A 26,473-nucleotide genomic window follows, 5' to 3' on the forward strand; every position below is an offset into this window, starting at 1 on the left:
TTTTAGTTTTCTAATCTTTGCTGTTTTCTTTTATTATTGGCCTCTGTTGAATGGACGTGATGCACTGAGTTCCCGTGGTCCCCTGGAAGTAGCAAACCAGGAAGACAAGCTGGTGACAAAGGCGAGTGGTATGTTTGCCTTCACTGGACAGAGCACAGAGTACAAGAATTGGGATGTCATGTTACAAGGTGGCTAGGAGACCATCATTAGAGAGGAATTGATTGACAAACTTGGTTCATTATGATGCCAAGACAAGATCAGAAGTTCTCAATGACATGATGACCCTGAGTAGGACAAGATTAATTTTCCTTTACTGGAAGTGATGCCCAGAACTGTATCCCCTGAACTGGAGGAACAGGTTTCCTCATTGTCCCAGAGAAGAATCACTCCCACCAACAGCCCACTCAGAGCATTACTAGTATTTATGATCCACTGCTCTGCTCCCCAGTTTGTGGAAATGTTTCCCTGATATCTACTCTTTCAAATCCTTAACCATTCTCAGATTACTCTTTTTGCTGGGGAAAAGAGCCTCAGCCTATTCAAACTATCTTGGCAAACAGAACTTCTCAGCTCCAGGATTTTCATTGTAAATGTTTTTGTACTTCTTCCACTGCCAAGAATTGCAATTCTGAAAGTTTCTGCAGACAAAATCTTAACCAAACACATGACTACATATTCTGAGGCTATGCTGGCAGCACTAGGACCCTGGAGGGATGCAGCTAAATTGGAAACAGATTTAAATCCTAACTGGCATTAAGCTTCTGCCCAGACATTATGTATGGTATTGGCTAGGTCCCAGGCTGAATATTTGAAATACTTGAGGTAATGAGATCTACCCTCACCAGACTGGTTACAGACGTGTTTCATTCCCTGTGTCTCTGCCGTCACACTTGCTGTTGCTTCTTCACCCTTGGACATGAGGACATGGTTTCCCGACCGTCTCGTCCTGGTCCTCACCCTTGCCACGATCCTACTGTGGCTGGGTTCAACCTCAACCCAAGGACTCAACTTCACGGGTGAGTTCACCACTCTCTCCATATCTCAGACGTTCTCATTACTCTCGAGTTGTATGAACAGTACCGGGAGAAACCCATTCTATGTAAATTCCTTTCATTTTCAGCAGGCAGCTAAATGCTGCTGGCTTCTGTGAGTACTGTATTCAGCTTCAGCTGCTAGGTCTTATTCCGAGCCAATGACCATCAGAACAACCCTGGCTGATTTATCTTCTCTCTTTGGCTTGATTTACCCCTTCCCTCACATCTTCCCCACTCTCTGTCTTCTATCTGCCTACGTCTGTCTCCTTCTGCATCACTCTCTCTCTCTCTTCAAATTAACTTATTTTCTCTTCTGTCTGTTCTTCCTGTCTGCCTCCTTTTCTGAGCGACACACACAAAAAAATGCCCAGGGAGTCAGCAGGGTAGGCAGCATCTCCTTTTCTCTTTGCTGTTCAATTCACTCTCTACCTTTCATAACTTTAGAAACATGAGAACAGAAGCAGGCCATTCTGTTAGCCCTGTCAGCCTGTTCCAGTGTGTAGAGTGTGCTAACCCCACACAGAACTACTAATAACTGTTTTTAGTTGATTACTATGTCAAATGTTGATTTAAGATTGATATCACTAGCACATGCCGAAGACAGTTCTGATTCCTTCCTGCCATCAGTGTATGCCAATGGCTGCCGACTCTTCCCTTGAATATCTTTGCTCTGGTATTTTTGGTCCTGACCCCTACTGTTGGATTCCTCAACTCACAAGAATCACTTTTCTCCATTGACTATTTTCCATCGTGAAAATTTCAATTAACTAACCCAGTCACCTTCTGTTTTCCAGCTGTCATTCTGTTAAATCGACATGGTACTCCCTGTGAGATAGAGGGTGGTGTCGGGAGTTACCACTGCACTCCTAATGCAGCCTTACTTGGGGTCCATTGCACATTCCCTCTCCCACCGTCCCCAGTTTGTCTAGTTCCTGCCTCTGTTATTTATCCTCCTTCTTCCCTTTCTGTTTTTTAAATCTCTTTCCCCTTTGTTTTCCTGACTCTTACACTCTCAAACTTCCTTGTTTAACTCCCTCTATGTCTTTTTTGCATTATACCTTCCCTTTTCCTGCCAGCTTCTCTCTCTCCCTTTTCTGCCCATCTCCTGGTGCCTTTCCTCCCTACATCAACATGGAAATACAGGGAAAGTTTGTGAAGCCTGAGCAGCTTGCAGTTATTCAACATTTTGAGCAATGTAATAATTCACAGGCGATCTACACAGCAGCTCAGCAGTATATAGATAAGTATGAGAAAGTATGATATAGAGATATCGCGTTACACATAGGGTGCTGTGATATCATGACTGTAAATTACACAGCACTCTATGAGAGATTCTATTCTGTGATATCATGGCTGTGCGTTACACAGCACTCTATGAGTGGTTCTATTCTGCTCTGCATCAGTGTCTGGGCCTTTAGTTCACTGACACATTGTAATAGCTTTACTAAAATCACCAGCATATCTGGCTGCACCCCATTCAATGTCTTCCATATTACCTAAATGCCTACATTACTGAAGTATCTTGTCTGTAAAGGTCATCAGGATGTTATAGGAGCTACTTAATTGCGAGTTATTTATTTTTTCCTCATGATAGAGAGTACTTCCTGCTGAATAGGGATGGTGGAGATCAGAAACTCCTGATACCCACATATTTTGCTTGAAGCAAAGTCTTGTCATTGACACATCAGAGACACAAAAGATTCTGCAGGTGCTGGAAATCTGGAGCACAAACACGCAAAGTGCTGGAAGAGATTTTGAAGAGTCCTGATGAAGGGTTTTAGCCTGAAACATTGACTGTTCATTCCCCTCCACAGATGCTGCTTGACTTGCTGAGTTCCTCCACCATTTTGTGTATGGCTCATGTCATCGGTCTTCCCATTTGACTCCAGTGATGAGTCTGCACTAGAAATGTAAAAGGCTTTACTTCTCCTTTCAAAGGTGAAATAAAAGACAAGAAATACACCAAGTGGCAGATTGAGGCTCTCAAAGTTACCTCAGGTTGTGGGAGGGGGAGGGGGGGAGCTGCAGCACCCCATGACAGTTGTCTCCCTCTGTGTAAATACAAGAGATTCTGCAGATGCTGGAAATCCAGAGTAACACATACAAAATGTCCTGATGAGGGGGTCTCGGCCCAAAATATCAACTGCTAATTCCTTTCCATGGATGCTGCCTGACCTGCTGGGTTCTTCCAGCATTTTGTGTTTTTCTGCATCTCACCTTGTCCCTGCCACACATTCCCCTCCAGCTAGACGGTTAGCTATGGCTTTATAATGAGCATCTGTTTCTTGCTTTGACTTCAAATCAACAGAGATTCAATTATAGCAACATGTGTTCAGACTCGACACAGAGACTCATTTCAGTGGCACTGAAGGCAAATGTCAGTCTGGGGTCCAGGGAGAAACCCACCCAGACTGAACAAATGCAGAAAGCAGCTGCAATTAGAGAAAATCGTGACTTTCTGAGAAATTGCTGAAAGGGTTCATTCAGCCTGGAAAATTGGGGCCTGTGCATATGTAATCTGTGAGTGAAGGAAAACAACAGCACCAACATATACATTAGAGAGCATTGTAACCAGCATAGAGTTCAGAATCCGAATCAGGTTTCATATCACCAGCATATGTTGTGAAATTTGTTAACTTTGAGGCACCAGTACAATGCAATACATGATAAATACGGGGGGAAAACTGAATTACAGTAAATATATAAATAAGTAAGTTAATGTAAGTATTGCAAAAACAAAAATGAATTTTAATAAGTAGTGAGATAGTGTTCAGGGATTCACGTCCATTTAGGAATCGGATGGCAGAGAGAAAGAAGCTGTTCCTGAATCGCTGAGTGTGTGCCTTCGGGCTTTTTACCTCCTTCCTGCCAGTAACAATGAGAAGAGGACATGTTCTGAGTGGTGGGGGTCCTTACTGATGAACGCTGTCTTCCTGAGGCACTGCTCTTTGAAGATGTCTTGGATACCATAGGTGCTAGTACTCATGATGGAGCTGACTAATTTTACAACTTTCTGTAATTTAAAGCTATAAGCTAAAAGCTGGTCCTTGACTAATGCCTGTTAAACAAACATACTGGTTAACCTGATTCACTCCCTCAGCTCAAACGTTCCTGTTCATTAATGCCCTTACACGGTCTTGACTATATGTGACTTCAAATCCACCCAAGTGGTTGAACCTCCTCACAGCCTTGCAAGTCACTGGCTCAGCATTCTGCCTCAAGGAAGCACCTTGGGATAAAGTTCAAATTTTAAGGTAAATTTATTATAAAGGTACATGCGTATATGTCACGATATACAACCGTGAGATTCATTTTTTGCAGGCATTCACAGTAGAAAAAAGAAATGCGATAGAATCAATGAAAAACTACACACAAAGAATGATAAGTAACCAATGTGCAAAAGAAGAAAAACTGTGTAAATAAAAAAAAAAATAATAATAATAACAACAACAACAACAAATAAATAATCCTGATAATGTAAGTTGTAGAGTCCTTGAAAGTGAGTCCATGGGTTGTGTTCTGTGATCAGTTCAGAGTTGAGGTGAGTGAAGTTATCCACACTGGTTCAGGAGCCTGATGGTTGTAGGGTAATAACTATTCCTGAACCTAGTGGTGTGGGACCTAAGGCTCCTGTACCTCCTTCCTTTCCTTCCCATAGTCAATGAATGTTGGCCTTTCCAGACATGCCAGATCCTTAAAAACTTATAAACTTAAAAATGTAATTGCTACTGAAAGTAGAAACTTTGAATTTTTGTTTGCAGAGTGGCCGTATCCATGTAGATATCAATTGGTTCATTTTCTATGGACTTGAAAATGGAATTGAACTTTGTGCATATGTTAGCAAACATCCCTGAAACATTATCTCTGTTTCTCCCTCCAAGGCATCACCCAGCACACTGTATTTCTAGCATCGACAGGTTTTAAGATACACTGAGTGTATATTTGTGGTTTTCTGATGCTGTTGTCCATCCACCTGAAGGTTCAATGTGTCACGCCTTCAGAATTGCTTTTCTGCACACTGCTGTTACTGTCACCTATCTGTCAGCTTGAACCAGTCATTTTCCTCTGACCGCTCTTATTAACAAGTCATTTTCGCCCACAGATCTGCCACTCACTGAATGCTTTTCATTTTGCACACTATTCTCTGTAAACTCTGAACAATGTTGAGCACAAAAATCCCAGGAGATCATCAATTTCTGAGATACTTAAACCACCCCTTCTGGCACCAACAATCATCCGCAGTCATTTCTTTCCCATTCTGATGTTTGGTCTGAACAAAAACCGAACCCCTTGACCATGTCTGCGTGCAATTTTCCGTTATGGCAATTTTCCATTATGTTGCTGTCACATGATTGACTGATTAGATAATTGCATTAATGAGCAGGTGTACCTAATAAAGAAGCAATTTAGCCCCACTTTTGACTTTTTGACCCGAGAAAGATCATTGTTGAAACTGGGACACTGCCCTGAGAAACTCCTATTGTGATGGCCTGGTGCTGAGACTATGGACCAACAATCATGACCCACTTACAGGGCCATTGATACCCAGTGACTTTGGTGCTATCAATGCTCCTTAATGAGGCCAAATGCAACCCTTGTGTCAAGGAGCATCATTTTTATCCCATCTCTGGTACTCTGAAGTTTGAGTTAACACCACAGTAGGGTTTGCAGCTGCATGGTCCTTGCAAAATCTGAACTAGGTCATTGACGAAAAGTTTTTTTTTAATTTAACCATTTTCTCAGGGTCTGGCTGTCACTAGGGCCACCATTTGCTGGCTATCCCAAAATGACCTTGAGAACGTGGAGATGATCCAGCTTCACAGGTTTGACAGGCCAATTAAGAGTTAATTCGATTGTCAAGGACATATTGAACTGATCAGGTAAGGGTGCCAGATTTCCCTCTGCCAAGGAAGTTCATGACAATCCATTAGATTTTGTGGTTGTCATTGCCAGAACTAGTTGTTCTAGATTACTAACTGCAGGGCTGCAGTGGAATTAGAACTGGCGCCTCTGGATTAATCGGTAATTTAACTACCGCACTACCAAGTACCAATTGATAATTCTGTAAACAACCCCTTCCATCACTTTAATGAAGACCAGGGGCATAAACTGGCTGAACTGCACTTGTCTTGCTCTGTGTGAACAGGACAATGGGCAATTTTCCATGTCATTGGGTAGATGCCAATGTTGTCACTGTACTGCACAGGCGTAGCTTCGCTATAACTGCTACCAGCTCTGAAGGGCAGATCTTTAGCTGGATGTTGCTGCCTGAATCAAGACAGCAAACTTCATCCCCCTCAAAGAGTAGTTTTATGTCATCATCACAGACAACAAGTTTATATATATAAAAAAATCCTGACTATTACCTGGATTTAAATTTTGAAGTGAGATTTGTACTTGGATCTCTGGATTACTAGTCTGGTAACTTGACCACTGTACCAGTATCTCAGTCAGTGTTCTTTGGAGGATGCTTTGTCTGTTACTAATGGTATATTGCTGACAGTGTTGAAGTTAGTCCTACTGGGGAGAAATAGTCTCAGTATCAATACTGTGATTATCAAAGAACTGGGGCAAACATAAATTGTATAATTAGCTAACAATGGTATCAATTTAGAAATTAGTAACAAGTGGAGAATCTACAAGTCAATGTGCACATGGGTTATTTTGAAGTCAGTTCTGATATTGCTACCTATCTTGGGTCTGCAACGATATAGACATCATTATCCAAGTAGGTATTAGTGTCAGTATATGTAATGACATCTGTCAGAGAGTGTCAATGTAAGCAGATATATTCAGGAATTTTTGTGGTCATCAACCTAGCCATTGGCATCTATTGGATTGTTTGTTGTTGGTGTTGGTACAGGTGTCAATTGAGATATGCTGGTATCTACTGAAGAGAATAGGAAGATCAATATGTAGCAGTGTGTTCTGTACCAGTACGGTTATCAACAGTGAGATTATCAACATCAAAATAAACCTGACAGGCAGTGTCAATGTATGTGTCATCACCTGTCAGGAATAATATCTGAGATGTGAATACACGTTTGTGACTTTCAGAGAGTGACTGATTAGAACTTATCATTTGGTCAGTAATGTTATTAACATCGATATATGATTAAAGAGGCAGTTCAGGAACAGATTCTTCCTCTCTGCCATCTGATTTCCCTCCTTCATACTGGCATCTGCTGTCCTTCTTCCCTCACACTGACATCTACCATCCTCCCTCCTCCACACTGGCATCTACCATCTTTCTCCCTTCTTCACACTGGCATCTACCATCTTTCTCCCTCCTCCACACTGGCATCTATCATCCTCCTCCCTCCTTCACACTGGCATCTACCATCTTTCTCCCTCCTCCACACTGGCATCTATCATCCTCCTCCCTCCTTCACACTGGCACCTACCATCCTCCCTCCTTCACACTGGCATCTACCATCCTCTCTCCTTCACACTGGCATCTACCATCCTCCTCCCTCCTTCACACTGGCATCTACCATCCTCCCTCCTCCACACTGGCATCTACCACCCTCCCTCCTTCACACTGGCATCTACCATTCTTCTCCCTCACAGTGGCATCTATCATCCTTCTCCCTCACACTGGCATCTACCACCCTCCCTCCTTCACACTGGCATCTACCACCCTCCCTCCTTCACACTGGCATCTACCACCCGCCCTCCTTCACACTGGCATCCACCATCCTCCTCCCTCACACTGGCATCTACCATCCTCTTCCCTCCTTCACACTGGCAACTGCCACCCTTCTCCCTCCTTCACACTGGCATCTACCATCCTTCCTGCTTCACACTGGCATCTACCATCCTCCCTCCTTCACACCGACATCTACCATCTTTCTCCCTCCTCCACACTGGCATCTACCATCCTCCTTCCTTCACACTGGCATCTACCATCCTCCTTCCTTCACACTGGCATCTACCATCTTTCTCCCGCCTTCACACTGGCATCTACCATCTTTCTCCTGCCTTCACACTGGCATCTACCATCCTCCTCCCTCCCTTCACACTGGCATCTACCATCCTCCCTCCCTTCACACTGGCATCCACCATCCTCCTCCTTCCCTTCACACTGGCATCTATCATCCGCCTCCCTCCTTCACACTGGCATCTACCATTCTCCTCCCTCACAGTGGCATCTATCATGCTTCTCCCTCACACTAGCATCAACCACCCTCCCTCCTTCACACTGGCATCTACCACCCTCCCTCCTTCACACTGGCATCTACCACCCTCCCTCCTTCACACTGGCATCTACCACCCTCCTCCCTCCTTCACACTGGCATCTACCATCTTTCTCCCTCCTTCACACTGGCACCTACCATCTTTCTCCCTCCTCCACACTGGCATCTACCATCCTCCCTCCTTCACACTGGCATCTACCATCTTTCTCCCTCCTCCACACTGGCACCTACCATCTTTCTCTCTCCTTCACACTGGCATCTACCATCCTCCCTCCTTCACACTGGCACCTACCATCCTCTTCCCTCCTTCACACTGGCATCTACCATCTTTCTCCCTCCTTCACACTGGCATCTACCATCCTTCCTGCTTCACACTGACATCTACCATCTTTCTCCCTCCTCCACACTGGCATCTACCATCCTCCCTCCTTCACACTGGCATCTACCATCCTCCCTCCTTCACACTGGCATCTACCATCCTCTCTCCTTTACACTGGCATCTACCATCCTCCTCCCTCCTTCACACTGGCATCTACCACCTTTCTCCCTCCTCCACACTGGCATCTACCATTCTTCTCCCTCACAGTGGCATCTATCATCCTTCTCCCTCACACTGGCATCTACCACCCTCCCTCCTTCACACTGGCATCTACCATCCTCCCTCCTCCACACTGGCATCTACCACCTTTCTCCCTCCTTCACACTGGCATCTACCATTCTTCTCCCTCACAGTGGCATCTATCATCCTTCTCTCTCACACTGGCATCTACCACCCTCCCTCCTTCACACTGGCATCTACCACCCTCCCTCCTTCACACTGGCATCTACCACCCGCCCTCCTTCACACTGGCATCCACCATCCTCCTCCCTCACACTGGCATCTACCATCCTCTTCCCTCCTTCACACTGGCAACTGCCACCCTTCTCCCTCCTTCACACTGGCATCTACCATCCTTCCTGCTTCACACTGGCATCTACCATCCTCCCTCCTTCACACCGACATCTACCATCTTTCTCCCTCCTCCACACTGGCATCTACCATCCTCCTTCCTTCACACTGGCATCTACCATCCTCCTTCCTTCACACTGGCATCTACCATCTTTCTCCCGCCTTCACACTGGCATCTACCATCTTTCTCCTGCCTTCACACTGGCATCTACCATCCTCCTCCCTCCCTTCACACTGGCATCTACCATCCTCCCTCCCTTCACACTGGCATCCACCATCCTCCTCCTTCCCTTCACACTGGCATCTATCATCCGCCTCCCTCCTTCACACTGGCATCTACCATTCTCCTCCCTCACAGTGGCATCTATCATGCTTCTCCCTCACACTAGCATCAACCACCCTCCCTCCTTCACACTGGCATCTACCACCCTCCCTCCTTCACACTGGCATCTACCACCCTCCCTCCTTCACACTGGCATCTACCACCCTCCTCCCTCCTTCACACTGGCATCTACCATCTTTCTCCCTCCTTCACACTGGCACCTACCATCTTTCTCCCTCCTCCACACTGGCATCTACCATCCTCCCTCCTTCACACTGGCATCTACCATCTTTCTCCCTCCTCCACACTGGCACCTACCATCTTTCTCTCTCCTTCACACTGGCATCTACCATCCTCCCTCCTTCACACTGGCACCTACCATCTTTCTCCCTCCTTCACACTGGCATCTACCATCTTTCTCCCTCCTTCACACTGGCATCTACCAAACTCCCTCTTCCACACTGGCATCTACCATCTTTCTCCGTCCCTCACACTGGCATCTACCACCCTCTTCCCTCCCTCACAATGTCATCTGGGAAGCAGGGCAGCACAGTGAACATGTGTTGTTGATTGGGCTGGACAGGGGCCAGATGCACTCCAGACCACTTCAAGATGGCACTGAGCTGCAGTCTGTGTTGAGATTGTGGTTCAGACTTAGTGCTTTTTTAAGTTCATAGGAATGGTTTTGGGGACAGGGAAGGGAGTCAGGGGTCAGTTTCGGATTTAGGGACAGGGAGATGGAGGAGTTGGAGGTCAAGCCTTCACTCCACACCCGCGTTTTGAGGGCTGCGATGTGGAGAGGTGATGAAGGACATTCGGAAATGAGGCCTCCACTCTGCGGTCAAAAGGCCCGCGACGTAGATATGGGACACAGGACATTGGGAGTCCAAACCTCAGCTCTGCCATCAAAAGGCCAACGATGTGGACATGAGGACAAAGGGCATCTCTAGTTGTTGTGTTGCTCCAGGTCAGTGCATGTCCTTGCGAGCAGGAGGCTTGAGGAGGCCTGACGGCTGGTCAGTTGGTGCAGTCAGTTTTTGACCCCCAGCATAGTCCAGGGTTTGATACAGAAGATCAAAACCCAAAACCAATCAGAAGTCCAGAAGTCATGATCCGATGGCTGCATTTTGGTATAGTCCTGGGCTGATACAGAAGATCAAAACCCAAAGCCAATCAGAAGTTCGGAAGTCATGATCCAATGGCTGCATTTGGGTATAGTCCTGGGCTGATACAGAAGATCAAAACCCAAAGCCAATCAGAAGTTCAGAAGTCATGATCCGATGGCTGCATTTGGGTATAGTCCTGGGCTGATACAGGCAGAGGCTAAAGAGCAAGGCTCCAGAGATAAGGACAATGTGAAGATCATTGCGGGAGGCAGAGAAACAGCTAAGGGTTGCTTCGAGTCTGTGGACTGGGCCGTGTTCAAGGACTCACCAGAGGATCTGAATGAATACGCCACAATTGTCATGGATTTTATAAAAGGTCGTAGATGAGTGTGTCCCCACAATATCATTCAGCGTCTTCCTCAACAAGAAGCCCTGGATGAGATCCACAATCTTCTGAGAGCCAGATCAGTGGCATTCATACCTGGAGGCCAAGTAAAATACAAGAAGTCCAGGTATGATTTCTGGAAAGCCAGCTCATGGGCCCAGTGGCAATTCCGGACTAAACTTGAATCAATGAAGAATACTCAATGGCTGTGGCCAGGCTTGAATGCTATCACCTCTTACAAAGTGAACTCAGGCGACATAGATTGCAGCAGGGCTTCGCTTCCAGATGATCTCAATGCCTTCTATTCTCATTTTGACCATCAAAACGTAGAGGAAGCTTCACAAACTCCCACAGTCCCTGATGACCCTGTGATTTCAGTCTCTGAGGTTGACGTGAGAATATCCTTTGGGGGGGCGGGGTGAACTCACAGAAAGCATCCAGCCCAGATGGATTATCATTGGCTCTTCAACCAACCCTGGAACATCTGAACAGCAATGATACATATATCAGGATGCTCTTTATCAACTACAGCTCGGCATTCAATGTTACTATCCCTTCAAAACTAATCAATAAGCTTCAAGACCTCGGCCGCAATACCTCCGTGCGCAATTGGATTCTCAATTCCTCACTTGCAGACTCCAGTCAGTTCAGGTTGGCAACTACATGTCCTCCACAATCTCCATCAGCACAGGTGTACCACAAAGCTGTGTGTTTAGCCCCCTGCTCTACTCACTTTGTAATTATAAGGGTGAGGCTAAGCACAGTTCCAATACCATATTCACTGTAAGTGTGCTGAAAACACCACTGTTGTTGGCCGAATCAAAAGTGGTGACAAATCGGCACGTAGGAAGGAGATTGAAAATCTGGCTGAGTGGTGCACAACAACAACCTCGTGCTCAATGTCAGCAAGACCGAGGAGCTGATTATTGACTTCAGGAGGAGGAAATTGGAGGTCCATGAGCCAGTCCTCATCAGAGGGTCAGCAGCTTGAAATTCCTCAGTTATCATTTCAGAGGATCTGTTCCGGGCCCAGCACGTAAGTGCTATTACAAAGAAAGCCCAGCAGCACCTCTACTTCATGAGACGTTTGCAAAGATTTGTTATGACATCTAAAACTTTGATAAGCTTCTATAGATGTGTGGTGGAGAGTATATTGATTGCATCGCAGCCTGGTACGGAAACACTAGTGCCCTTGAATGGAAAATCTTACAAAAAGTAGTGGTTACAGCTCCGTTCATCACAATTAAAACCTTCCCCTCCACTGAGCACGTCTACATGGAGCGCTGTCACAGGAAAGCAGCATCCGCTGTCAAAGACCCCCTCCAGCCAGGTCATGCTCTCTTCTCACTGCTGCCATCAGGAAAATGGTACAGGAGCCTCATGATTCACACTACCGGGTTCAGGAACAGTTATTACCCCTCAACCATCAGGCTCCTGAACCAATTGGATAACTTCTCTCAATTTCACTCATTCCATCACTGTTCCCACAACCAATGGACTCTTCATCTCATGTTCTCAATATTTATTACTTAGTTATTATTCTTTTTTCCTCTTTTGTATTTGCACAGTTTGTAGTGTTTTGCACACTGGTTGTTTGTCTGCTCTGTTGGTGCGGTCTTTCATCGATTCTGTTATGATTCTTGAATCTACTGAGTATGTCCGCAAGAAAATAAATCTCAGGGTTGTAAATGCGACATATATATATATCTGATAATAAATTTACTTTGAACTTTGAACCTCAGAGATCTGTCCTGCTGCTGGAGGATTATCCGTGCGTGGGAGTGAGAGAGAGGAAAGGGGTTTGCTTAGTTGTGTTCTGTGTTACTCTGAGCATTATGGGCATACTATGTTGGCCTCCAGCGTGTCGGCTATTAACACAAACAACTCATTTCACTGTATGTGTTGATAAGTAAATCTGAAACTGAGATCCCTTGGTCACGGTGTGGTCTCGGTTCGGCTGCTTTCCACGAGTGGCCTCAGTACCACGGGCGCCAACAGGATTGAACTGCCTTGCCCTGTGGAAAGATCCTGGTGTCTGGAGCAGTGCTGCAAGAAGATCAGGAAATAAGAAGGAATGTAGAGACATCAGTGCTCTGAGAGATAGCTGGGACACTTTATCTCAAGGAGTGTTTCCCATATTGCCTGGGGTGCTCCTTGTTCAATTGTGAGTGACCTGAAGATGTGTGTCATAATCCTCGTTCAGGTTTCTGCTGGAAAGAATGAGCAGTGTGTATCTTGGCGTCATCTTGTGCAAGAAATGTGTCAGAGATATGACATCCGAGCTGGGTATATTGTACTCTGAAACCCTGTCCAGTTTTCCAAAGGGTGAGACCTACAGGAAGTGTGCTCAAAAATAATTCAAAATTGCTGTGATTTATCCATAAAAAAACAGAACAGGGAGAATTTAGGAGGCAGGTGCCTTCGGTCGGCATATTCCCTAAACTAAACGTCAGTTTCCACTCAGCTTCCATGTCCCTGCGCTGAAAGCAAATCTTGTGACACAGGATCCTGCAGACATCTTCAGTGACCTTATACATAACAAGGCTGGACAAGGATTAGTAAATATATAGCACTTGACCCTACTGAATCCATTTATAAATGTTTCAGACTGATGGTAATTGGATGCAGTGAAATGAGTCGTTTGCTGGAACATTACCCTCCAAAATCTGGACCATTAGTGAGGACAAGAACGGTAGAGCACAGGAACAAGCCATTTGGCCTACAGAGTTGTGCTGAACTAACTAAATTAGTAATCAAATGGCCAACCAAGCTAATCCCTACTGCCGACAGAATGCCCATATCCTTCCATTTCCTCTATGTTCACATGCCTCTACCAATGCCAGTGCAATCCAGGCATCCACCAGTCTCTCTGTAAAACACTTGCCCCACACATCTCCTTTGAACATACCCCCTCTCACATGTGCATGCCCTCTGGTATTAATCATTTCAACCCTGGGCGAAAGATATTGGCTGTCTATCCATGCTTCTCATAATCTTAGATACCTCTATCAGATCTCCCCTAAGCTTCTGCTGCTTTATCCAACCTCTCCCTATAGCACATGCCCTCTAAATCCAGGCTGCCTGCTGGTGAGCCACTTCTGCATCCCTCTCTAAAACCTCAACATGGGCGACCAGAAATAAATGCACAAAAAGATCAAATTTCTATTAATTCACTTCAATGTTGTCCGCCCTGGTTTTACCACAGTTGGGCTTCCTGACACTGACTAACCCATTTCCTGCACAAAGGCCCTTGCTTTAGTACGATAATGAGGCCAGTTCTGTTCAGGTCTGCGGAAGAACTTCTTCAGTCAGAGCACGGTGAGAGTGTGGACGAGCTCCCAATGGAGGTGGTGGATGTGGATTTGATTCAACAATGAGGAGAAATTTGGGTATGTACAAGGATGGGAGGGGTGTGGAGGGTTATGGATCAGGTGAATGTTGATAGGACTAGGCAGAATAATAGTTCAGCACGGATTAGATGACTGAAGGGCCTGTTTCTGTACTGTCGTGCTGTAGGACTCTGTTACTCTATCTGCTGACTGCAGGACTATGTCCCTGTCAGATCTTCTGTCACAGGTCATAATTCCTTCCCCCTTTGGAGGCCTGGGGACATTACTTTGGCTGATAAACTTAGGGAATGTGGCCCTGTCGGAGGAGCCAATTTAGTTGGACATAATAATTCTACTAACAACAAGAACAGGGAAATTCTTTCCACTGCTCTGGAATGATACAGTATTTGTTTCCAACACACATCACAAGACCAGCTTTTCCTGTTTTTAACTCAGTGCAATTTGTGTGAAATTCCAGGGGGGAAAATAGTTGCTCACAATGAATTCAACAGTAATTGTCCTTCAAAAGCATTTCAATGAGTGTAAAATGTTTTGGGATGTCCCAAGATTATATAATATGCCATTGAATTGGAATGTTTCCTTTGCTTCTTCCCCATGACCACATTCTCTTGACGCTCTAATGTCTCCGGCTCAGACTGTGTTCCATTAAAGGTCACTGTGATTTCCAGTTCGTATCGGCTAAATCCTTCATGATTACCTTATATAGGTTTGTGATACTCAGTATAAGTGGAGAATGACTATTGTGTGCTTTGTGTTTGGCAGCGGTTAAATCCGGACGGTGTCCACGGAGACTGGTGGTAGCGGTGACAAAGCGCGGATGCAAGTGTGACGAAGACTGCCCTGGCGCGGACAAGTGCTGCGTGTATGATTGCGGCGCAGTCTGTGTGCCTCCGGCATTCAGTAAGTATTTCTCACCTCCACCTCATCCCTCACCTCATTCACAGGAGAACAAGCCTGGTCTTCATAACTCGTAAAAATATGAATTTGCACTTTGGAAAATACCTTGGATGAAGTCACAGCAAACACCCGGTGAACACACTTGTGAGTAAGAACAGAAGCAACAGCAGCAGGAGAAAGCCACTTCCTGAACCAATCTGACATCACTCAATCCCCTTCAGAGCTAAATTCTCTCCATCTCTGCCCTGGATGTACTGTATTTGGTAACTGTACTGTGACAGTAACAGAGAATTCCAGAAATTCTCTATCCTTTGGATGGAGATATTCCTTTTTAACTCAGTCCTGAATCAGGTTTTTATTGTATTTTTCAATGAGATATCACCTCTCATTCTTCTAAACTCCTTCATATTAACTTGCAATGATTCATGAGGAGCTCAGGTCCTCTAAATATCTACACCTTTCTATCTTAATATGTGAGAGCACACTTAGAATTTACATCTCAGAACAAACCAAATGACTATATTTAGGAAGACAACAGACACCATTGCTGAACATTCCTAGGAAGTGCATCACAGACTGCATCAGGGATCATCTCAGAGCACAAACCCTAGGGTCCTTCACTGTTGCTTTGAAACTCGGTATATCATCATGGTCAAAGTGATAATGAAGGATACTGTGTAAACCAAAGCAATGATAGCCTGGAAGATCTTCGGGGCTAAATTATCTTGTGTGGAATGTCCTGCATTCACATACTTTTCATAAATGTTTAGTGTCAGCTGCTTTGGTTCACCTGGTCTACATTAAGGGGCCCTACACTCATTTCTAGAGCAACTGGACAGTAAAGAAGCCTATGTTAGATGATTGTTTATTGACTACAGCTCTACCTTCAATAATATAATTCTCAGCAAGCTCATCACCCAGCTCTGAGAGTTGGAAGTTTCTCACTGCAGCTGGGTCCTTGGCGACCTCAATCAGGAAGAATAAGCAGCAACGCCTCTGCCATGGTTATTCTCAACACTGGTGCCCCGCAAAGCTCCACCCTCTCCCACTCTACTCCCTGTACACTCGTGACTGCATGGCCACGTTCTGCTTTAACTCCATATACAATTTTACAGATGGTCCCACTGTAGTGGGGCGAAGCTCAAGTAACGTTAAGTCAGAGTATAGGAAGGAAACAGAGCAATTAATAACATGGTGTCATGGCAACAGCCTTAATTTCAAAAACTGCAAATAAAAAGGACCGGTAATTGATTTCAGGAAGGCAGGGGTAGTGCACATGCTCCTGTTTACATCAACAGTGTCAAGGTTGAGAGATCTGAGAGCTTCAAGTTCCTAGGAGTGAACATCACTAATAGTCTGTTCAGGTCTAATCACATAGATGCCATGACCTAGACTCACCAATGCCGCAACCTCCTCAGGAGGATAATGAAATTTGGCGTGGTCCCTATTGTCCCTTGCCAATTTTTATTGATGTTCCATAGAAGGCTTCCTAAATGGATGCATCATGGTTTGGTGTGGCAATTGCTCAGCCTGAGACCACAAGAAATGGCAGAGGAGGGCTGTGAATACAGCTCAGAACATCACAGGAAACCAGCCTTCCCTCCATGGACCCTGTCCACACTTTTCACTGTCTCAGTAAAGCAACCAGCATAATCAAAAACCCCACCCACCTTGGGAATTCTATCTTCTCCCCCTATCCCACTGGGCAGAAGAAACAAAATCCTGAAAGCATGTACCAACAGGCACAAGGATAGCATCCACCTCATGTTATAAGATGAATGAGTACAACATAGGGGACTCTTGACCTCATAATCAACCTCATTATCATCTTGCACCCCATTGTCCACCTGCACTGCACTTTCTCTGCAGCTGCTACACTTTATTCTGCACTCTGATAATTTTACCCTGTAATACCTCAATGCAGTGTGTAATGAACTGATCTCTGTGTGCAGTATGCAAGATGAGCTTTGCATTGTGCCTCATTACATGTGACAATAATAAATCAATTCCAATTCCAGTTCATCATACTGAGAAAGAACATTACACCTGGCTGCTCTACGTGACGGGAGTACACCATCACATTGGAGACTGTATCAGCACGATGGTACGCTCTTCACTTGCCAAGATTCAAAAGAACAGTTCAGCATCAAACAACATACAGATCCTGGGACATGGGCAGTGGATAAGGTGCACCATCCACTGCTCGGTTCAGACTAACCTTGTAACCACCAGGAAGACGAACAGTCTCTTCACACTCTGGAAATATATCGATTGGTTTTACCAAGTCCATGTGTTCACATTTACCAGCACGCCGTGCCATCCTGTCTTCAGATTAGGTCTTACAAACATAGAGCATGGAGCACTCGTCTAGGTCTGCAGCATATCAATACTACATGCTGCTGAATGCAATCAAGAGCTTTATGCTCCTCAGTGTTGAGACAGGAATCCTCCAAAAATTGCACTAGAATGCTGTCAGAGCTACATTCCTGTATCTGGTTGAGCTGAAGTGTCTTCAGCCAACCTCTGTTCAGCAACAATAGTCTCCATGATCACTGGCAAGAGGAGTTTGAGCAGAGATCCTTCAACAGGACTATGTTTCCCATGTTTTGTGATATCTTTCCAACTTTAAATATATTCACCCAAATCTTGTTTGCTTTTTCCTCAAACACCATTTGTAGTCACGGTCCCCTAATCGTGTGTGATGAGAACCCCTTTTGGAAGCCTGTTATAGTCTTATCGTTCCCCAGCTTACTCAGCCTTTATTCTCACCTCAGCCTCATTACAACAAACAAGCTACTGAAAGAAATTCGTGGGCGAAGCAACATCTGTGATGGGAAAGGAATTGACAATTTTATATCAACATCCAATACCAGGTTCCAGCATCTCAGTCTCTTCTGTTTCCAATTCATCCTCATTGCCAGATTCTGTGACACATTAGGTTTTTGACTAGAATGAGAAATCACGTCCACTATTTTGGGTCTTCGGTTTCCCTACTCAGAGGAAATTGGGACCCTACTTGAGAAATAAGACCATAAGAAATAGGCACAGAATTAGGCCATTCAGCCCTTCAATCCTGCTCTACCATTCAATCAACAGTGATCCCTTTCTCCCTCAACCCCATTCTCATGTCTCCTCTGTGTATCCCTTAACCCCCTTCCCAATCAATAACCTAACAATTTCTGCCTTAAATTCACACAATGACGTGGGTTCTTCTGCTCTCTGTGGCAACAAGATCCACAGATTCACCACTCCCTGGCCGAAGAAATTCCTCCCAATGAATCCCCCCATTCATGGAATATAAAGATCTCCACTGGAACAGTAAGTCCTCTATTGGTGGGATATTGACCTCTTCACTTCCTCACTAATGAGACATCAGCTTCTCCACTAGTAGAACATTAGCCCTCCACTCATAGGGCATGAGGACCTCCACCTTTGAGACATTAGATCCTGCACTTATTGGCCCCTCATACAAGTTCATGAGGGGCTTTGGCTGGCCAAATATGAAGAGGATGCTTCTCCTTGTGGGAATATCTAGAACTAAGGGCTTGAGTTTTTCAGTAACACCTGTTGATTCTGAAGAAGTGTGGTGTTATACATGGGAGCCCAGCTATGCTATGTTTTAAATCACATTGCAGAATATCGCAAGCTTTTAAGATCTGCTTGAAACAATTTTAGAGACACACACAACAATGTGCTTAAACAATCACGTGGATAATATTCTTGGCCTTGTGCTGACACATTTCCCCTTTAGGAGACCCTGTTGTTGCGTGACCATTGGCCCCAATTCTCTAGTAACGGTTCCTGCAAGGCACTGTGTCGACTCAGTTGTTGCACGGACAAGACCCTCGGGCCTCAGGGTTGCCTGTTGAGAAGCCGGAATTGCTGGTGTGCCACTAGATTCCGGACTGGGTTGGCGGCTAGCCCTTCCAGTGTTCACCGCTGGGAAGACAAAGTGGATTGCGTTCATCTGTGGTTGCACTTGCGCGAGATGAGGAACTGCTGCAGCTTGTTCTTGCAGAAACGTGGCTCCAGAACAGCATCCAGTCACCATCAATCCACAGGCCATGACGCTCAGGGACTTCGGCTATTTTTTTTTGTAATTTTTTTTCTGCTGTCATAATTATATGTGCTATATGTACGGTGTGTGACTGTTGATACTGGGTTTCGTACCTTGGCCCTGGAGGAACGTTGTTTTGTTTGGCTGTATTTCTGTGTATGGTTGAATGACAATTGAACTTGAACTTGAGCTGACCTATTGCCAAGTTGCCAATCTATGTCATTATTTCCTTAACATTCGGCAAAAGTGTTACACTACATCAAAATTGGGATGATCCTTTAGGACCAGAAATTGATCTAATTACTCACAATCTGTACTTACGGTGCACCTTGAACTAGGTAAAACAAACTCAATGGAGAAGCAACATGTCTAAAACTAAGACACAAGAGAGATTGAAGATATTGGAAATCTTGAACAACACACATGAAATGCTGGAGAACTCAGCAGGTCAAGTAGCATCTCTGGAGGGGAATAAACAGTCGACATTTTGGGCCAAGATCCTTAATCAGGACTGGGAAAGAGGGGCGCAGAAGCCAGAATATGAAGGTGGATGGAGGTGAGGGTAAGTACAAGCTGGCAGGTGATAGGTGAGACCAGGTGAGAGGGAAGGTGGATGGGTGGAGGGGATGATATAAGAGCTGGGAGGTGATAGGTGGAATGTGATAGGCTGAAGAGGAAGTAGACCATGGAAGAAAGAGAAAGAGGCTAGGTGGGAGAGGGGGGAGGGGGGGAGGTAACCAGAAGGAGGTGTTGGGAAAGTGAGGATAGGAGTGCAAGGGTAATCAGAATGGGGAATGGAAAAATGGAAAAAGAGAGAAGGGAAGTTGGAGGGTGATTACTGGAAGATAGAGAAATCAACATTCATGGCATCAGACAGAATATGAGGTGTTGTTCTTCCAACCCAGTGTTAGCCTCATTGTAACAGTAGAGGAGGCAATAGACAGATATCAGTTTGGGAATGGGAAATCAAATTGAAATTGGTAGCCACCAGGAGATTCTGCCTTTTGTGGCAGAGGAAGTGAAGGTGCTTGACGAAGCGGTGACTCAATCTTCATCAGCTCTTACCAATGTAGAGGAGGCCGCATCAGGAGTACCGGATACAATAGAAGACTCCAACAGACTTGTAGGTGAAGCATTGCCTTAGCTGGGAGGATTGTTCAGGGCCTGAACGGTGGTGAGGGAGGCAGAAGTTGCAGTTGCTACAGTGGCAGGGATAAGTGCCTTGAGGCTGACCAGTGGGGAGGGACGAATGGATGAGGGAGTCATGTAGAGAGCAATTCTGGAAAGTGGAGGGGGTGGAGGAAGGTGTGTTAGTGGTACGATTCCTTTGGAGATGGTGGAGGTCGCAGAGAGCGATGTGCTGGATACGGAGGCTGGCTGTTATTATGTAACGACAATGGAAACCTTATCCCCGTAACAAAAGTGGGAGGATGAGTTGATCGCAAATGTGCACTCTACCTTCTTATGCTGGCTCTGCTCCCCTTCCTTCCCAGTCCTGATGGAGGGTCATGGCCCATCACATTTCTATTTCCCTCTGTAGATTCTGACTCAGCTGCTGAGTTCCTCCAGCATTTTGTGTGCGATGCCTAAAACTAATGAATCTAGACTTATGAGCTAGTATCAAAGTAAGGAGAAGAGTTGAACAAGGGTTCGGGGCAGTCTTCTGTTGTTATGCCCTTGAAACAAGGAGCACCAGATCAAGAAGTGTGCAGGCCAATTTATTTTACTGAATATTGTGAGAGTTGTACTTCACAGTCTGATCCAGTTCCAACTGCAATGTGTTTAACTCCTGTAGGTAAGCCTGGGATCTGTCCTCGAAGACATAGAGGAGTTGGAGTGTGTGCTGAATATTGTACAGATGACAGTGACTGCCCAGATGATGAGAAATGCTGCAGCAATGGGTGTGGGCACACATGTGCCACTCCCCAACAAGGTAGGCTACACCTGGAGCAAGTTACACCAAGAGCACAAAACATAGAAGTCAGATAATCTCCCCATCTGAATCGCTGATACAGATTGTGATAGCCCTAGATCCCATCCCCATAGCAACCCAACCTTAGCCTCCCAATTGGAAATGGGCCATTTATTCCTACTCACAAACACAAGAAAACCTGCCAATGCTGGAAATCCAAGGCAACACACACCAAATACTGGAGGAACTCAGAAGGTCAGGCAGCATCTATGGAAAATCTTTTTCCGTAGATGCTGCCTGATCTGCTGAGTTCTTCCAGCATTTCGTGTGTGACACCATTTATTCCTACAACCTGCTTTTCACCGTATAATCAATCCTCAGTCTCTGCCAATATACTTACCCTAAATTAATCTCAAGGTAGTGTTTGGCAATCTATACATACTTTGATATTGAATTTACTTTGACTTTTACTTGACTATACTCCTAACTCTGATATTGTTGATAAAGCTTGTGGGGCTCTGTATAGAAGACCTACTGAAATTCAAATACACCACATCCATCAGTTCATTCTCATTTATTCTGGTTGCTGCAACTCAATAAACTCTAATAGATTTGTCAAATATAACTTCCCTTCAAAAGTCCATGTTGACTGCACCCAATCTTATTATCTTCTAAGAGCCCTGTCACCACTTTCTTGTCAATATATTCCAGTATTATCTTAGTTTGATTTCCTCATTCACAAATATAATTTCTTCCATCTCAGTCTACAAGGGATCCACTTTAATTGCAGATAATGTGTCGAATCAAATGCCAGCTGTTTTTATATTTCTTTCTAGCCTATGTTTATACGCACCTTTTCCTTTCTTTAACACTGTTTTACTCCTACTGTGGTTAATTCTGACATTTTCACAGACCTCAATCTTTTTTAGTAAAATTATAAGCCTTTTCCTTCCTATCTTTAGTGTTTCCTAGTAGCTTTCCAGCTGGGCTAATTTTCTTGTTATACTTTTCAATGGAGTTTTTCAATCTAACAGAGACAATCAAAGCTTATGCCTCTCTAATGTGCTTCATTCAAATTTATGGTGGATTTCAGATTGAAATAAATCACCTAAAACTTATATGTAAAATTAGATTTTTAATCTAATCTGAAGGTCTCGACTGGCAGCTCAGTATTCAGTGATACAGGAGTGACAGGGGTGACAGGGATACAGGTAAGTGAAGAGGGTTGTTGCCTGTTTGATAGCACAGGACAAAACAACAGTTTTTAGAAGTGACCTTCTTTGAGGATTGTCCAGTGAGTCCATAGTGTGGGCACGTGGCCAAGTGGTTAAGGCATTCGACTAGCAGCCTGAAGGTCATGAGTTTGAGCCCCAGCCGAGGCAGTGGATTGTGTCCTTGAGCAAGGAACTTAACCACACAGTGCTCTGCGACGACACCAGTGCCAAGCTGTATCGGCCCTTGCCCTTCCCTGGACAACATTGGTGTCGTGGAGAGGGGAGACCTGCAGCATGGGCAACTGCCGGTCTTCTATACAACCTTGCCCAGGCCTGCGCCCTGGAGAGTGAAGACTTTCCAGATGCAGATCCATGGTCTCGCAAGACTAACGGATGCCATATGTTTAAAACTTAAAAACAAGAAGGAGAGCTTCATTCTATAGGGCTGTATTGTAAATCCCTAATAGCAGCAGGAACTTGAGGAGCCGGTGTATAGAGAAATTGTGCATGGTTGTAAGAATAGCAGGGTTGTGTTAGTGGGAAATTTAATTTCCCTGGTATTGACTGGGACATCTAGAGTGTTAATGGCCTGAAAGGGCAATTTGTGGAATACATCCAGGAATGTTTCCTGAGTCAATATACAGAGGGTTAGACTAGGCAGGGTACAATATTGGACCTCCTCTTGGGGATCAAAGCAAGTTAAGGAACAGAGGTGGCAGTCAGAGAACATTATCACTCTACTGAGCATAATTCTATTAGTTTTAAGATAGTGACGTTAAAAGATAGGACATGTCAACAGGTTAGGGTCCTAAACTAGAGCAGGACTAACTAAGGGAATTAGGCAGGAACTAGCAGAGGTTGACCGAGAGAGCCTACTTGAAGGGAAAGGAACAAATGGCAAGTGGGAGGCTATAATGAGATATCTAGAGTCAGGGACAGCATGTCTCTGTTAGAGTGAAGAGTAAATGGCTATGTTTAGGAAACCTCGGCTGACAAGTGATATTAAGGAGTCTGTTCAAGTTAAAGAAGAAAGCATACATTGGGTTTAAAAGGTTGGGAATGAGTGAATCCCTTTTTCAATATTTGAAAAGAAATGAGGGAAATTGAGAAGGCTAAAAGGAGGTGAAGGCAGGGAAGGGTATGGAAAATCCCAAATAGTTTTATAGATATATTAACAGTAAAAGGACAGCTAAGAAGAGAGTAGGACTCCTCAGAGATCAGCAAGGCCACCCAGTCTCCAGCCACAGAAGACAGGGGGGATTTTAATGATTATTTCTCCTCAGTGTTTACTGAGGATAAAATTATATTTCTCAAGAGATAAGGGAAACAAGTGGAAATGTTTTGGAGGACATTCATGCTACCAGGGAAGACACATCTGCAGCCTCATATGCACTAAGGTAGATAAATCTCCAGTACCTGACTGAGAACATCCTTGGACATTGTAGAGAGGAAATTGTGGAAATCCTTGCAGAGAAACTTGCTCCATCATTAGTCACTGGTGACATTTCTGAAGAATGCAAAGTGATTAACGTTGTCCTATTGTTAAGAAGGGTAGCAAGCACAAGCCAGGGAACTATAGGCTGGTCAGCCTGACATTAATAGTGGAGAAGTTATCTGAGGGATAGGATCTACCAGCATTTGGACAGGTAAACTCTGAATAGGAGGGAGGAGTCAGCATGGTTTGCATGTGGGAAATCATGTTGGTTGAAACTTTTAGTGTTCTTTGAAGAGGTAACCAGCAGGGCAACTGAGGGTAGGGCAATGAATATTGTCTATTTGGACTTTAGCAAGGTCTTTGACAAGGTCCCACTTGGCAGGCTGGTGTAAAAACTTAGGTCCCATGGAATCCAAGGGGAGCTAGTAAGGTGGCTTGGAGGGTGGTGGTTGAAGATTGTTTCTTAGAATGGAGACTGGCAACTAGAGGTGAGCCACAAGGGTTGGTGTTGGGACCCTTGTCATTTAATAAATGATTTGCATGTGAATACATAAGGGTTGATCAGCAAATTTGAAGATGACACAAAATTAGGAAGTGTTGTTGATAGTGAAGAAGGTTATTGGAGATAACGGGAGGATCTTGATCAGTTGGGGACGAAGGTCCAAGGAATGATAAATGGATTTCAATATAGATAAGTGTGAGGTGATGCATTTTGGTAAGTCCAGACAGAGTATGACTTTTATTATCCATGGAAGGGCAGTAGCAAAAGTACTGGAACAGAGCAACCTTGGAGTATAAGTGTGTAGTTTGTTGAAAGTGCTGTCAAGGGAAGAATAGGTAGTGAAAAAGGCACTTAGCGCACTGGCCTTCATCGGGGGAATGAGTATAGGAGTTGGGATGTTATGATGCAGTTGTATAAGTCTTTGGTAAGGCCAATTGTGTACAATGTTAAATTCTCTAGGGGATTTTCCTTTATAATAAATAAACCTATAAATGGTAATGGGATTGACCAAAACTAACCTGTTTATTTTCATGTTGTATGTCTACCCTGCCCCTGAACCATTCTAAAGTCCAACTGGACATCTTCAAAATGTGAGGGCTCAAAAAGGCAGCATTTATCGTTAAAGACCCCCATTATCCAGGACATGCTCTCTTCTCTTATCAGGGAGGAGGTACAGGAGCCTGAAGGCACACTCAATGTTTCAGGAACAGCTTCTTCCACTCCACCATCAGATTTCTGATCCAACCCATGAACACTACTTCACTAGTTTTGCTCTTTTTGCACAATTTATTTAATTGCATTTTTAATAGACTATATATTTCTTATTGTAATTTATAGTATGTTTTATGTATTGCTGCCGCAAAAAAAACTAATTTCATGGTACTAAACCTGGTTTCGATTCTGATTCTGTGCGCAAGCAGATGGCCGCTTTTCCTCTTGCCTACACTGATGTGGTGTTGCTTGTGTTCACACAGTGAAACCAGGAAGGTGCTCCTTGCCCCGAGGAACTAAGATGTGTGCTGAGTTCTGCCAACATGATGGAGACTGTCCAGAGGAGCAGAAATGTTGTAAAACTACCTGTGGGCATGCCTGTTCTGAGCCCTGTTAATGCCCACCATACATATTTGCATGCCTCATCAATGTTGTTAAGAGGTTTCTTTGTGCCATATTCAAGCCATTAATGCCAGATTGCTAATCTATCACTGTGCTTTTAACTGCTCTGCTACAACCCTGTTAGTGCCCAGTTACCGCTATGTTTGTGTGGCCTGTTATTGCCCTGTGGTCCCATTGTACTGTCTGTTTTCCGGCAGGACTCTATTGAAACTATAATTACCTCCCCACTTTGTTAGTACCCCATGATTACATTGAATAATACTTGCTAGGGTCCTGTTAGTCTCTCGCTCGAGTCCTACTAGAGTGCTGCTGTAAATCTGGTGGAGATCTACTGAAGTCAGTAAAGGATCCTGCTAATCCATCTGTACTGCCACCGGATCATAGCCTCCTCCTGGAGTACTGAATCAATTCACCAAGCTCATCCCATCGTTGGATGTTCACAGCCCAGGCAAGTCTCTGCTTCATAGAACAGAGACTGCTGATAGACATGGATATATCTGGAACTGTTTAAACAGAAGTATTAAATCTTTTATTTGCATAAAAAAAGTTTGTGTTTTTATTGCCTGTAAAGAGGAGGTTGATAGGTTCTTGATTAGTAAGAGTGTCAAAAGTTACAGGGAGAAGGCAGGAGAATGGGCTTGAGCGGGATAATAAATCAGCCATGATGGAATGGCAGAGCAGACTCAATGAGCTGAATAGCCTAAATCTGTTCCTGCGTTTTACGCTCTTATGGCAATTTACCATTGTGCTAGAATAATCTTCTGCGTTGTGGAGGTTTCAATATTTTGTCCTGGTATGTAATGACATATATTCCCCCTGCTACAACCTTCAGGTGAACATCAATGATCAGAAAATTTACCCACTGCCCTTTCTTACTCTGGACTCCTCATCATTTTTTTCCCCAGTCCTAACGAAGGATCTCAGCCTCAAATGTTGACTGTACTCTTTTCCATAGATGCTGCCTGGCCTGCTGAGTTCCTCCAGCATTTTGTGTGTCCTGC

At 44.6% G+C, this 26,473-nt stretch overlaps 1 protein-coding gene across 2 annotated transcripts; it reads left to right on the forward strand.

Moving 5' to 3' along the window:
* The first annotated feature begins 760 nt into the window (after positions 1 to 760).
* Positions 761 to 26,004, forward strand: wfdc2 (WAP four-disulfide core domain 2). Of its 2 annotated transcripts, none has more exons than XM_072276605.1 (4): positions 761 to 1,016; positions 15,105 to 15,242; positions 21,092 to 21,229; positions 25,334 to 26,004. In XM_072276605.1, the coding sequence occupies exons 1-4, from the start codon at positions 917 to 919 to the stop codon at positions 25,465 to 25,467; spliced, it is 510 nt and encodes a 169-aa protein (XP_072132706.1). In that variant the 5' UTR covers positions 761 to 916; the 3' UTR covers positions 25,468 to 26,004. The 2 variants fall into 2 exon arrangements, with proteins under 2 accessions (XP_072132706.1, XP_072132707.1); XM_072276606.1 differs by lacking the exon at positions 761 to 1,016 and adding an exon at positions 14,291 to 14,381.
* Positions 26,005 to 26,473: the final 469 nt, after the last annotated feature.

Source organism: Mobula birostris, chromosome 2 (assembly GCF_030028105.1).
Source record: "Mobula birostris isolate sMobBir1 chromosome 2, sMobBir1.hap1, whole genome shotgun sequence".
Classification (NCBI taxonomy): Eukaryota; Metazoa; Chordata; class Chondrichthyes; order Myliobatiformes; family Myliobatidae; genus Mobula; species Mobula birostris.

Excerpts from the sequence above, each read along its gene's own strand:
- wfdc2 (XM_072276605.1), top strand. The coding sequence starts at position 917 with ATGAGGACATGGTTTCCCGACCGTCTCGTCCTGGTCCTCACCCTTGCC. Across the intron at positions 1,017-15,104 it reads CCAAGGACTCAACTTCACGG|CGGTTAAATCCGGACGGTGT; the intron begins GTGAGTTCACCA and ends TGTGTTTGGCAG. Across the intron at positions 21,230-25,333 it reads ATGTGCCACTCCCCAACAAG|TGAAACCAGGAAGGTGCTCC; the intron begins GTAGGCTACACC and ends GTGTTCACACAG.